The sequence below is a fragment of the Epinephelus lanceolatus genome, chromosome 11, assembly GCF_041903045.1.
Source record: "Epinephelus lanceolatus isolate andai-2023 chromosome 11, ASM4190304v1, whole genome shotgun sequence".
NCBI lineage: Eukaryota > Metazoa > Chordata > Actinopteri > Perciformes > Serranidae > Epinephelus > Epinephelus lanceolatus.
Window position 1 is genome coordinate 19,216,199 of NC_135744.1, and position 14,022 is coordinate 19,230,220.

The 14,022-nt window shown below is 41.4% G+C and overlaps 1 protein-coding gene across 10 annotated transcripts in view; it reads left to right on the forward strand.

The window, feature by feature from the left end:
• Positions 1–288: 288 nt before the first annotated feature.
• The window catches only part of auts2a (activator of transcription and developmental regulator AUTS2 a), a 449,192-nt gene continuing 435,458 nt past the window's right edge, over positions 289–14,022 (forward strand). For 7 of the 10 annotated variants that reach the window (XM_033635272.2, XM_033635303.2, XM_033635295.2 and 4 more), the window contains exons 1-2: positions 289–444; positions 2,698–3,438. In XM_033635272.2, coding sequence (XP_033491163.2) covers positions 3,151–3,438 — 288 coding nt within the window. In that variant the 5' untranslated portion in view covers positions 289–444; positions 2,698–3,150. The remainder of the gene's footprint in view (positions 445–2,697; positions 3,439–14,022) is intronic. The other 3 variants (XM_033635280.2, XM_033635382.2, XM_078172335.1) reach the window with 1 other exon arrangement.

Here is a 14,022-nt window from a genome sequence, read left to right on the forward strand (position 1 = left end):
TTTTTATCCACAGCAATTGCACGCACAAACTTATCACTACTTATATTCACAATGATTTTTTGCCATTAAATGTAGGGCAAACAGAAAAATGCGTTTTATGTTTATTCCAGAGTAACACAGAGTGTGTGTTCCGACATATTCCTGATAGCAGGGAGTCTTTATTCTAAGTCGGAGCCTACCAGAATTTCCAAAGACAGCACTATTTGCGCCGAGGAGGAAGCGTGCAGCCTGTAAAGCGGCACTGCGGCATCGCCGTATCACTGCGCCCCGGTCCCCCTTCTCCGGGATCCTGAAGCTCGGATCTGGGGAGAGAGGAGGAGGAGATACCCTATGGTTTTCCTTTGCGGGATTTATTTTGTCAGCTCCAAACCTTCCTGTGCGTTATCTTTTAATAGTGACCGAAGGCCTGCAACTTGTCCGGACGGTCCCTCCTCACTCGCAAGGGTTTGCATTTCTTCGTTTTGCATGACGTGTCTTGGAGCAAAGAAAAAAAAAGAGAAGAAGAGAGGAGAGAGAGAGAGAGAGAGAGAGAGAGAGAGAGAGGGGCTTGCTTTTGTTGTGTGTCTTACAGTGGAAAATGAAGCTTGGAGAGCCGGAGCAGAGCAGGAGGCAGTGCCAGTCCGCTGCTGCTGTTGTGGGCTGGACTGGATTACAGAGCCTGAGATCTGTACTGACAGCACAGGCAGACAAAAAGGGACTGTGAGCGGAGACAAGGGAAAGAGTCTTTTACTGAGCTAGGGAAGCCAGGGCGAGTGCGAGGATCCAGTTTTTCTCCAATAAGCGATATTTTGGGAGCTATTTGTGCAGTGTGTGTCATTAGATGAGTGCTGGCACGGGGCATCAGGTTAAAGGCATAGGTACTGGGGGAAAAGCTTTAGGACCGTTATTACAGTTAAGGTGGATTTACCTTTCTTTGGAGGCATCTGTCTGCATGGCAGGAATATTTTGAATGGTTGCTGCATAGTTAAATGTTGGCATGCTGGCTTGTTGGATGTGCCTTTGTTATGTGTCCATTTAATTATAAGCAATTTTATTTCTCTAAATGGCTCTAATTGTGCATGTTTGAAACATTTGTGACTTTGCAGGGTGTAGCAGAGCATCTGGGGACTACATGCATGCTGCAGAATCCAGATGAGCCACATTACATGACAACCTGTGTCCAAGGAGACAATGTAAAGTTGAAGATGGTGGTTGACTGAGCTAGATTGCTTTTGGGTTTGTGTGCTGATGCAGAAAAGGTGCGATTCCTCTGTGTTTGAAATGCCCACCAGCATTTTTTTTAAAGGCATGGTTATCCAGAGAGAGGCTTTGTTAAAGCCTGCAGTTTGTTGATTCAGTTTTTCTTCCACATGGAATACCATTTCTATGATGTAATGGATGAGAATTGATATTCTGGACACATAGAGAAGCCATATGTGTTTTAGACTACAATGCCAGAGTGACTTCCAGTGGCTTTAGGCCTAGACTGTAGGCTATGCCTTGAGAACAATCCAGAATACGACTGCAAGCTGTTGAATGTTGCATCCTAATATCATTAAGCAGTCAGATGCCTTCACTGTCAGACAGTGAAGGTATGCCATGTTAAGATTTATCGTGAGGAGCAGGATGGCATTATGAAAGGGTCTTGGCATTTGTCTTGAACTCATTTAGAGTGTGTGTAAAAGCTCAAGGACATCTCCCTCTTCCATTAGACCTGCTTTCATTCACGAAAGGGAGAGAAATATTGCTGTTTTTGATTTGTGGAATATTTGAGCAAGGTGTCACGTCCAAGGTGATATTTTAGAAGAAACGAGATGGTTGTCATAATGAATCTGTTCATTTGGAGAAGCTATTGAGGAATGTCTACAAGTCAGGATTGTTTTATTTGAATAGAGCTCTCAGATCATTTATACCATATGTAGGCAGCTTAGAAGTCTTTAAGATATTAGTCTTTAAATTGAATATTAAAGGTATTACACCACGCATAAAAATAAAACTACATTTCTAATGTCTTTATGTAAATATTGATGTGAATGCCACTGTAATGTACCATGCCTTCCTACAAGTTTGTTCTAATTTAATGCAACAAAACACCAGTGAAAGAGGGAGGATAGATTTACTGACAAATAATTGTTCTTAATACAGTATGATGATGGGTGATATATTTAAGGCTTTATTTCAGGCACAAGAGCAACCACTTTTAATTATACTAGTCGGACCTGTGTACTGATACATTGCCACGCTTGATATTTGCATTTGTGCAGTTATTCAGAGTCTCTGTACGCTACTTAAAACTAGCTGTGCCCGTGCCAAAAGCAACAACAAGTTCATGTTGACAGGCTTTAGACACCAAGTGGCAAAGTAAAAATTCTGGTACGTAATTAATTAAAGAAATTTAATCATTAAAAAGACAGTTTAGGTTACAAGCCTGGCAAAAGCTTCAGAGACACTAGTGAAAGAGCACTTACAACGCATAATCGTCTCATCTCGGGGCTTAATGACCTGGCAGCGAAAGAAAACACAGTATACTTAGCAGATGAGACTGTAGCCACCCTAATAAAACATTCATCTTGCATTATGTATGTAGAATGGCAAAGGCCATGTGTATAGAACACCACACCTTTTCTGAAAATGGCTCATTGACTAAATGCACAGTTGAACTTGCTGAGTGAACAAATGTGTGCTCTCTCTTTCTCTCTCCCTGTCTTTATCTTCCAGGAGGGAGAGTTTGCTGACCTTGGGTAAGAGGAGTAGGTTCCTGGAGAAGAAAGATGTGGCGTCACCTGCTCAACTCACCGTGGCGGGACATGTTCACTGAGCAGATATTTGCTTTAACTTGAAAAGCTCTTCCTCTGGTGGAATTGACAGCTCGGTGATAACGTGTTTAATAGATCATTTTACACCTCTGTTGAAGGATTTGATGGACTGCCTTTGGGGATCTTTGCTTGGAACCTAGGGTGGTTCAGTGACTCGATGCAGTTTTGTGTTTCCTGTAAAAGGCTTCATCTGTTGGATATTACATGGTTACCTTGGATCTAATACGTTAATAAAAGTCGCTTGGATATTGCGGATATTCTCCTTGGAGGGTGGTTTCACGTGAGTGGAGGTCAAGCAGAGCCAGTGTTTGGCCCTTGAAGAGTTTGTTTTCCTGTAAGAGGCGGGTTTATCTGGATGTTTCCCATGAAGGACATGGATGGCCCTCGATCTAGTGGCCTCCGCAAGAAGAGGAAGTCAAGGTCAGTGAGGGATCGGGACAGGAGATCAAATGGGATAAGGAACAACCATGTCAAGGGCTCCGTCTTTCGCTTCTCCTCCGACTCAGAGCGGGAGGGCGACAGGGAGCCCTCCTCATCCCGCCCTCGACCCCCGCGGAGAAAGCGGAAGGAGTCTACTTCTGCTGAAGAGGACATCATCGATGGCTTCTCCATCACGGGGTTTGTGACCCTGGAGGCTCTGGAGGTGAGTAAACCACAGGGTTAGCCCCTTCAACCTTACATATATATGTGTGTGTGTGTTTGTGTATGTGTGTGTTGAGCTTTTGCATGACAATCCAGTTGAAAGTCTCTTAACGCTGTGTAAAGATGTGTTTATTATTGTGCGCCTCTCCGACTGGGCCGGCCCAGCGTTTTGGCTGCTGCCTGCGTATTTGGCTGTTGTGTGAGCTGGAGTTGAACAGATGTAGCTTTAAATGTAGCACTGCAGCCAGAGATTACTATCTGTGTCACTGAGAGGCTGTTGTTGTTGTTGTGTGCACCGCTCTGGATTTGTTTTCAACAAGAGTTTTCCAGCAAAGCCGTGCACCAGATGAGGGATGTTCAGCTGTGGTTGTAGTGGCTGTTGTGCTTTTGTACGCTTCAGAGTAAAAAAGCAATTTGATCTATGTTACAACAGTTTATTCAGAGTGGGAGTAATTTATTGGGCACTGGCTATCCATTTTCCTTGGACTGCAAACTGGGCACAGGCTGCCTTCCAACGATGGAGTTCTGAATTATGACTTACACGAGCAAGCATGTTATATATACAGCACCACTGCCATATTTTTCTATAATGGTAACTTACAGATGGTTGACACATTAAAGGGAAAGTTTCTCCGTAAGGTGTTGGACCGCTACGAGCCTTCAGAACAGCTTCAGTGCTCCTTGACATAAATTCTACAAGTTTCTGGAACCATTATTTCCTAATATGGTGTTTGGATTGTGGTGGTAGAAAGTGCTGTCTAACACATCGGTCCAAACTCTCCCACAGGTGTTCATTAGGTGACTGTGGAGGCCATAGCGTATGATTCACATCATTTTCCTACTCTTTCCTACACTATTCAGAAACTGCTTGGACCCCTGCATCAGTGTTTTTCCACTCATTTTTCAGGTGTTTCTTTTATATTGTTTCCTGTCTTTATGTGTCAGTGTGTCGGGTATTAGAGATGGGAATTGATAAGATTTTAGTGATAGCAATGCCGTATCGACTCTGCTTATCAGTCTGATTCTTTATCGATTCCCTTATTGATTCTTGGCCTACACACAGGTTTTCAGTGTGAACACAACTGTTTTATTATCTGTGAGTCTGAACATGGTGTAGATGAAATGAGAGGATATTTGCACAAGTGTCCACCAGAGCTTTTTTCCTCCAGCTGAAACACTAGGTGCGCTTCAGGAAACGGCCAGCTGGGAGCGCTTGAGAGCACTTTGGAGGTAGAGTTTTTTTTAGCAGAGATGCTCTGGTTGCTGTGATATGGAATATCTGGGGTAGTAAAAATATTGGCGCAAGGTAGAGTACTTTGCTGGATGAAATAGAGCTGATGCACGTAGGGAGTTAGGATGGACTTGCCGCTTTACGTGAGTCCATGAAAGGAAACGTACATTGATTTTTATTAGGTACACTTTGCTAGCACCAGGTTGGACCCCTTTTGCTTTCAGAGCTGCCTTCATTCTTTGTGATGTAGATTCAACAAGGTGCTGGAACATTCCTCAGAGATTTCGGTCCATATTGACATGATAGCATCACACAGTTGCTGCAGATTTGTCGGCTGCACATCCATGATGAGAATCTCCCGTTCCACCACATCCCAAAGGTGCTCTATTGGACTGAGATCTGGTGACTGTGGAGGCCATTGGAGTACAGTGAACTCATTGTCATGTTCAAGAAACCAGTTTGAGATGATTTGATCCCAGTAGATCAGCATTTTCTGAAATACAACATGCAACTATGCCATGTTCAAAGTCACTTAAATCTTTCTAAAACCTTTCTTCCCATTCTGATGCTCGGTTTGAACTTCATTAGGTTGTCTTGACCATGTCTACGTGTCTAAATGCATTGAGTTGCTGCCACGTGTTTGACTGATTAGTTATTTGCGTTTAGGAGCAGTTGAACAGGTGTACCTAATAAAGTGGCTGGTGAGTGTACAGTATACTACCATATTTCTCCTCCATTGCTGTTGTTGTTCAGAACTTGTACATGTAAGATGTGACGGTTGCAGTGGCACCTGTGTGTAGAGTGTCAAATACATTGCATTCCTAGAATTTACGCCCATGATGTGTAGAAAGATGCTTCAGCATATTGTTGGTGTTTTTGCCTTTATTTTAAATGATACCATAACCGCCATGACTCCTTGTCGCAGCTTTCCAGCAGCATGAGTTTGACATGATTGTTTTGCAATGCAAAGAAAAAACATGCCAACATCAATTAAAGGTAGAATCAATAAGATGGGAGGTGTACGATTCCGATAGATCACATTTGAACAGGTCATCAGCTTGAACTGGTTCTTGATTCCCATCACTACTAGGTACTGCTGATTTCACAGGAAACATTACGAAACTACAGCTATTAATTAAGCATCAGATATTTCAGCATACATTTTGTAGCTCTTTAGTATCTGATCTTGTTTCAGCAGGATGTGAAAGTCGTTTGTATCTTCACAAGGTCAGACTCGGGGGGTGTCCACGGATAACTCAGCCTGACTTGCACATTCTAATGTATGCAGTGTGATTCTAATCTCTTGTTCGCTGGTGTGACCCATCTCAAGGATACGTACAGTAGCACATGTCCTCACTGTATCCCTTTGTTAGTCAGATCAAGACTTTTTCGGGTGCCGTGTTATTTCGAATGATTCTCTTCAACAGTGCTGTGCCTGCTCGTCCTTCCTCTTTCTCCTCGTTTTGTTTGACGTTCTTTCTGTTGTTCTTTCCATTATTCTTTTCTGTGTTAGTCTGCGAAAGCGCTGCTATTCAGAGTATGGGTGTCTGGTTAGATGACAACTCAGAAATCAAGGGTGGGAAGTAAAATAAATTAGCTTGAGATGCATTGAATTTTTATTAAGTTTATTTTCATTGTTAAACTCTTGTTGGTTGCTCCGCCACTTACCCATTTCAGTGTCTTAATCGTAGTCTCTGCAGTTTGAGGTGTCACCAGTTTTTTGGCTTCTCTCTTTTATATGGATCTCATTTTACCTAGAAAAGTAACCCCTGCTTTTGTCAGTACACATTTGACTGGCACTAAGATATTTTAGTTAGTATTTCAGGGTCTTTAATTGCAACATATAGTATAAAATCTATGAATTTCTGAACATTTAATGAAGTTAAAAAAAGGTGGAAATGCTGCTGCTGCTGCCTTACATATCCTGATTGTAAGCTATTTACAGTTGTATGTATATTGCAGAAATGATTTTTGACATTTTATTACCCTACACAACAGCCTTTTACTGCAGTCGACCGCATGATAAACACACTAATAAATCAAAACATATTGCAGTATCAAATTACATTAATATCAAATCACAGTGATTTAGAAGGCACTCCTTACAAAACAATCTTGTCACAGAGTGCTTTACTGAGTAATAAAAATGCACAGAGTTCATGTACGAGCAAGAGAAAAATGAATTATACTTGTGTTTGTGTGTGAGTGCAAATGGGTACACACAGGAGGGTTTCTATGATATTGTGACAGAAGTTATTAATACAGTATCATCTCACGGGGGAAGTGAAGGGAGATGGCAATATTGTATTGTATTACTTCTTACAGTTGTCGGTGAGCTTTAAATAAAGCAGTTTGCTGTCCCGTGTCCCAAATGTAATAGCGGCATTAATAACAGAAGCTGGTGATTCATATTCCTGTACACACAATCACTGACAGTAGGATCTGGACTAAGACCATGTCCACAGAGCTCCGTCCTCCATGTTGATAACCTGCTGTAGTTTAACACCGTGCACCTGCTGCCTTGAGGTTGCTTCAGAGTTTTTAGCCTTATTCATGTCGTTCCAAGGTTGAAACTGTACTGCATGCTTCAATAGGCTGCTGATTATATCCTCAATTAACTGATTGTTTGGTCTGTAAAATACTAATAATGATAATGATAAAGTTTGTTCATAGGGCAGTGAAAGCACTGAGTGCTTCACATGAAAATAGACAGAATGAACATAAAATAGAACTGATTCATAAAATCATAGAGTTGTAAAACTATAAACCATAAAATCAAGTCAAATTTTTAAAGAGTTGTAGCAGCATGAGCATTAAAAGAAAGACTGTCAGACCTGTATCAGGAAGTCAGAGCTAGTTAAAGGCTAAAGTGAACGATACACTTTTAGCTTTCTTTTAAAAATATTTAGCGAGCTAGCTTCCCTGATATCTATAGGTCGTGTGTTCCATTGCTTTGGGGTGTCATTGACAAAGGCTGCAATCCTGATCTTCTTCCAGCTGTTGCTGGGAACCTCCAATAAACCAGCAGCAGATGATCTCAGTGTTTGTTGGAAATATACTAGAAAGTCCTCAAAGTCCAAGACGACATCTTTGCATATCTTGTTTTGTGCAGTGAACAGCCAAGAACCCAGAGATATTTAGTTTTAGGGCTGTACCAGACTCAAGATGATGTCAGTCCAATCAGATTTGGCCGTTTTAGACAAATATTCGACGATTTGATTTTTCCATATAAAGTTTTAAAGTTTGAACGGGGCTCAGCGGGATGTTGAGTTTGAAAGAGACATTCACATAATATAGTAAACAAGCTAGCGGCGCAAAGGACAGATCGAAAATGTGCAACAAAATTTTTTCCCGACATGACATATCAAGCAAAAGCCAGAGACTGTGTCATGTTAAGTTGCTGTGAGCTGTAAATTCAACACTTCCGAGCAGAAGAAAGAAGATAATGTTATCTCGGAGCCTTACAATGTGAAGTTTCTCCTCCTCTGTGCCGCTTCATCATGTCCACAGCTGTTTGTGCCAAAGAGTAGCATCAAAGTCATGAGCACTTACTCTGCAGCAAAATCTAGGGACCAAAATGTCCCCAAAAGTACACTGTGCAGCACACTGACAAACAAAAAACACAAAACCCCAAAAATGATTGCTCAGCTTGAAGCAATTTCAGTCGACTGAGGGGTCTCTGACTGATGATTGGAATCTTTGACTTTCAAGGGGCAGCCCTGTGATATTACTTGTAGACTTTCCGTACTACTTTGCACCAATATTATCATCTTTATTATCATCTTATCTTATTTTTGTGTTTATGTACTATATTTGGCTGCTTACTGCTTAACATGCCTCTGCAAATTGCTCCCTGGGGACATATGAAGTGTTTTGAATTGAATGAAATAGAGAATAGCATATACCCATATATGTGTTAACACCTTATTTTGAAACACGTGCGTAAACTCATGCGTATCCTGGGCTGTTTCAATGCATATACCATAAAGGTCAGAATACATGGGCACTCCAGTTTTAGCAGCAGCTGGTTCGAACACCGAGATGCAAGTGACAGCTAGCTTGATGCAGAAACATCATAATATGCTGCCTCTTGACAACCCAAGCAAGCACATGACAGGATTTGATTGAGCTTGGCTGACCGAGAAAAAGACTGTGGTCACCCAGCGGTCACTCAGAGCTGCGTGGTCGAACCAACAGCTGCTGAAGTCGGAGACAGACAGCCAAAAAGAGCAGAGTCTGGGAGAGAGCAAAACACACACTTGCTTCCTCCTGGAATTGGTCGCACTGGTGCTCCGGTTTATAATATTTAGCACAGTCTCCAAAACGGGTAACAAAATGTGGTTGAATGGTTGCAGTCTGGAGCCCTGTCATAAATAGTTGCACAAGAGTTTTATGTCGGACTAATCAACTCCTGACTAATAGTTTCAGCTCAGAAAGGAGCAGCTGCTAATGAAGTTGAAACTGTCTTCTCTCCTAGTTTGAGAGAACGAGGTGACAAAGCAGAGAAATGATATCAAACATTGCTACGGGATCCTAAAAGCCAAAGAGTCAGGCTTGTGACTGAAAGGTCAGTGGCTCAAATGTCTCTATCGGTCTTGGAAGATGTAGACCTGGAATAAGAATGAGATCCAGCCCAGTTACTACCTCTGAAGTGCCCCTCAGTGAGCCACTCGACCCCCCACTTACTTTCATTATAGCTGCTCACAGGCCAACGATAGAAGACATATTGTTCTTGGCAGCTCTCAGATGTGACTGTGTTAAAATTATGACTGGGGGTTAATCAGGAAGTTGCTGATACAGATAGAAATAAGTCAAATTAGCCACGTTTAATAAAGTTTAAGTACTCTCCGGAAGAATCTTTTAAATACTGCCTTGTGTTTGTAATGACTCTGAGATGACCGTTTATTGAAGAGCTTTTTAGGAGATTGTATCAGGAAGACTAAACATTGCTCAGAAGCGTTGGAGAGATATTTTTCCCCTCTTTAATCTTCAATTAAGGATCAGACTTGTCGGAGCTTCTCTTGCATTTCGCTGACTCCATAGCTTTAATAATTGGATTTCTGTTTATTCAATATTTTCAGTATCATTTTCATTACATCAGTTTCTTCACATTGTGAGTAACATCAAGGTGATGTGGGTCTGACTTTCCCTTTTGCCGCCCTGTTTTACAGTGTTAACTCCCGTTTCCTTTTACCCGACAATGTTAAGACTCTATGTGGTGTATATATGGAACTATGCACAAGCATATCACAGCACCAGTGGCTCTTTTTCTGTCTGGGTAAAGTTAAATTCTGATGAGGTCAGACCCCTGGAGGTATATGCTAGTGCTCTCCATCTGTCACCACAGTGCTGGAGCAACACTGCTCCCAGGCCTGCTTTTCATGTGCATGCTGATATCTTAGCTTTGCATTTCTCTTTTTGCAGTCTCAGGGCTCAAGCGTCCCTGATGACGCTCTTTAGATACTCAAGTTGCGTTTGGTACATATTCTACGACATATTGTTGTCTTGATTGCTGGGCTGTCGGGTTGCTGCTGCAGTTTGGAGCACACTCCACCATGTTGGACTATTGTCATTAAGAGCAGCTGAACAGGAAGTTGCTGTTGGAATCAAACTAAACCATCAGCTGGACGAAGCCAGTGAAAGAGCATATTACGGCTCGTTTCTTGTTTGCTCTCTCTCTGTCCTCATCTACAGCCAAGTCTTAATAAAACAATGATATGCTTTCCACTTTTGCAGGATACAGGATGTGCCTCTAAATACACACCACACAAGTTAATGATTGTGTAGTTTGAAAACGCCCTTTCTAAAATCCACCATCTTGGCTGCAATTTCTGTGATGGCAATAAAGAAAAGCTTTCTGCCTGTATACCCCTTGAACTGTTGAAAACCATACAACTTAATAAGGCTGTTCTCGTATGGATTCAAGTTAAAAGTGTGAACACAAAGCAACGCCACAGAATAAGTGTTTCGCAGAGAATAAATAGACTATGTTCTTTATGATCATATGGCTGTGTTTTTCCCTGTCAGAGAAAGTATCAAGTGCAAGAAGTAGAGGTATAGCTCCGAGGCATTTTGATGTTCTTTTATTGAATGGAGAAACACTTTATAGTTTCAGGATGTGTAGTTTTCTCTGGGTGCATTTGGAGTTCAGGGATAGCAGATTTTATTGATACAGAGCAGATATGTATTTATTATGAGCTTATTAGTGTAATAATGTAGCGCTAAGGCGTAGGGCTGGGCAGTGTCTCAATATTATATCGATATTGTGATATGAGACTAGATATTGTCTTAGATTTTGGATGCTGTGTCATCATAAGTGTCTTTTCCTGGTTTTAAAGGCTGTATTACAGTAGTGATGAAGTGATGTCATTCTCTGAACTTACCAGACTGTTCTAACTGCTCTTTTATTTGTCCTTATATCTATATTACTGTGGATTTTTGTGGGCAGCATGTTGGTTCAGTGGTTAGCATTGTTACAGCAAGATGGTTACCAGTTCATATCCAGGGTGGGGGGTTTGAACACTGGGGTACGGGGGAGCCCTTCTATGCAGATTTTGCATGTTCTCCCTGTGTCAGCAGGGTTTTCTCCGGGTTCCCCAGTCCTTACTTACAGATAAGGACGAAATTAAGCAGTACCACCAGCGATTGTTGAGGCAGTGTAGTGTAGTTAAACTGAAGCCCCTTTTACACTGCCAGATTTTCGGTGAATGTTGGGCTGTTTTGCCGGCAAGCTGCGAGCGTTTAGACACACAGAGCCAGATTGGCGAGCCGATCCGAGGTGCCCAATTTTCTGCCGCATAGAGGTAAACATATTGGCGGAACCTTTTCAGTTTAAAAAGAACGAGGCGCCCTTCTGCCATGGGAGGGGCTGATGCTGACTTGTGGGAGGAGCTGTTGATGACGCGGCACGTGCAACCCACTGGCGGTGGATAAATAGGAAACAGCTGATAGCAGGAATTAGCGAGCAGCTAGTAGCAAGAGGGAAACGCAAACCTGAAAGACACTGTAAAGATGAGCAACTGGGGAGACAAAAGAACTGCGCACCCTCCTTGTCCTCACAAACGAAATCATAACGATGCATAGTAGTTTGTGGGCAGTGATGTTTACAACATTTGAAATGGACTTATCAATTATCATACGTAAAGGGAGTATAAATGAGCTCTAAGTTACAAAGATATGCTACGATACCTGACAGGCAGTCATTCATCTGCTCACTATTTAATATTTTTTGTGTTTCAGAATTTGAGCTCAGCGTGCTCACTTTGCCAAACCTAAACTCTTTCACTTTAAATTGAGCTAGAAATTACAAAGACGTATTGAGGAGTGTTCTTTCACTGCCCTGAGATCAAAGTACACAGCAGCAGCTGTTCTTTTGAAGGAGTTGGTTTGGAGACAGAGGCCTGAGCTGCAACCTATTACAGCACTTGAAGAAATTACTAAATTATTGAGTGCCTTCTCCCCTAAAACCTTTGCTGTGCTTCACCCATTTAACTTGAAAGGTGTCACAAACCTCAGCGTGCCCCTGCTGACCAAAATTGGTTTTAACATGTTGCCTTAGTTAAGTGCTCATTATTTCCCAATAGTGAGTGGTTTCTGACATCAGTATGTTTGTTAAGTGTGCACACATGAACACATACATTCTCCTTCTATGCACGTAATACCTGATACAGGTGATCAGGCTCCTGTCCAATCACACCCTTTCCTTTTCCAGCCTTCCGTCTGCTGCTGTTTAACATTACACTCAAAGGCTAGACTTACCCCTGTTTCTTTAACTCTAATAACACCTCATCTTCTTGCTCAGCAGGTTAACAGCAGTCTATTACATGATTGACTGGCTGTGATAATACGATGAACAGCACAAAAGCAGCGCTGTGTAAATTAGTACATTTGCAGTGTCTGTTCTACTCTGATTTCGCATTTAAAGGTCTGGAAAGACTTCTTAATTCACAATGCCCCACAGAGCTCCTGCAGGTTTTGTTGTTCCTCTAAACAATTTTCCCCTCTAACTTAATTTGTTACACACCATAAAAAACAGAAGACAATAGATTCACCTAATGCACAAACAGTGTACAGCAATGGCACTGGGCACATAACTGCATAACACCACATATGGGCGAGACTGGGAGAGCAGCCTAGTATTGGAATAGACGTGCAGAGCTGACACAAGCAGTTTGGCGCCTGCAGTGCAGAATGGGTCTTTTGTTTTTTACTTAATAGATTAATAAAAACAGGATAAACAACAAAATAATGTCATTTGGATAATTATTACAATTCATTAGACATTTTGTTTTATTTTGTCTATACAATTGGATTATACAGCTCTAGGAAATGTTCCTTTTTGAGGAAATAGATAATTATTATTTGAGATTTTGAGGTCAGTCTGGGAAATTGTACTCTATAATTATGTGATTGCCTTTTGCTAATTTAGTTGTTAACTTATTCTTACCATACACTGAAAGACTTTGATTAAAAAAACCTAAGTTCGATACCCTCTCACGTGTAAAGACAATGTGAGTGTTTAGTCACACACTGTAAGATTTTTCAAAGACTGGGGATCTTGCATGGTCACTATTTGCAAGACTACAACTAGATTCATTTTCAGACTATTTCCCATCCTGCTCCTTGTAGAAAATATTATACCAAACGCCATTTAAGAAACAAGATGTTCTCATGTGAAACACTTCATTTTAGATACACAAGATTAATGGTGTCATATATTGGCAGTATAATGGTCAGTTTGGCACCAATATAATCTATTAAGATAAACTGTATGTGCATCAAACTTTACATCCGTTGGTTAGCTATTTTAGTGGGAGGAGACCGCGGGAATGAGAGGCAAACTGTTCAAACACGAACTGTTGTTCACTCCACAACTCCACCAGTATCTCCGTCTTTTCCACAGTCCAAGACAACTGAGACTTGTTCACGTTTTTGTGCCTCCCTGGAGTCCCCTCCACGTTAACTGGTGCTGGAGAGAGCACAGCTATTCTTAACAATTTGCACGAGCCAAGACCAAAAACATCTGATAATTTTAGATATGTTTGATTTTGTCGAAATTGCGAGACAAGAAGAAGACTGAGTTAAGACACCTGGGACAGTTTTATGACCTCCTTACACCAAACGATCAAGATCATGTAAATGCGCCACAGCTAAGTGAATACTCTTACTGAAATTTGTCTGCAACAGTGAAATCATTTAAAGAAGTCTTTTGGTTTAAGGCTGCCATTAGTTATTCAGCTTGTTGTTTAGTTAGTTTATCTATTTGTCTCTTTGTATGTCCAACACTGGTTTTACTGGTCCAGATCAAGATTTTATCAATATTTCCCATGACAGACAGCAAGATTTTATTGCGTG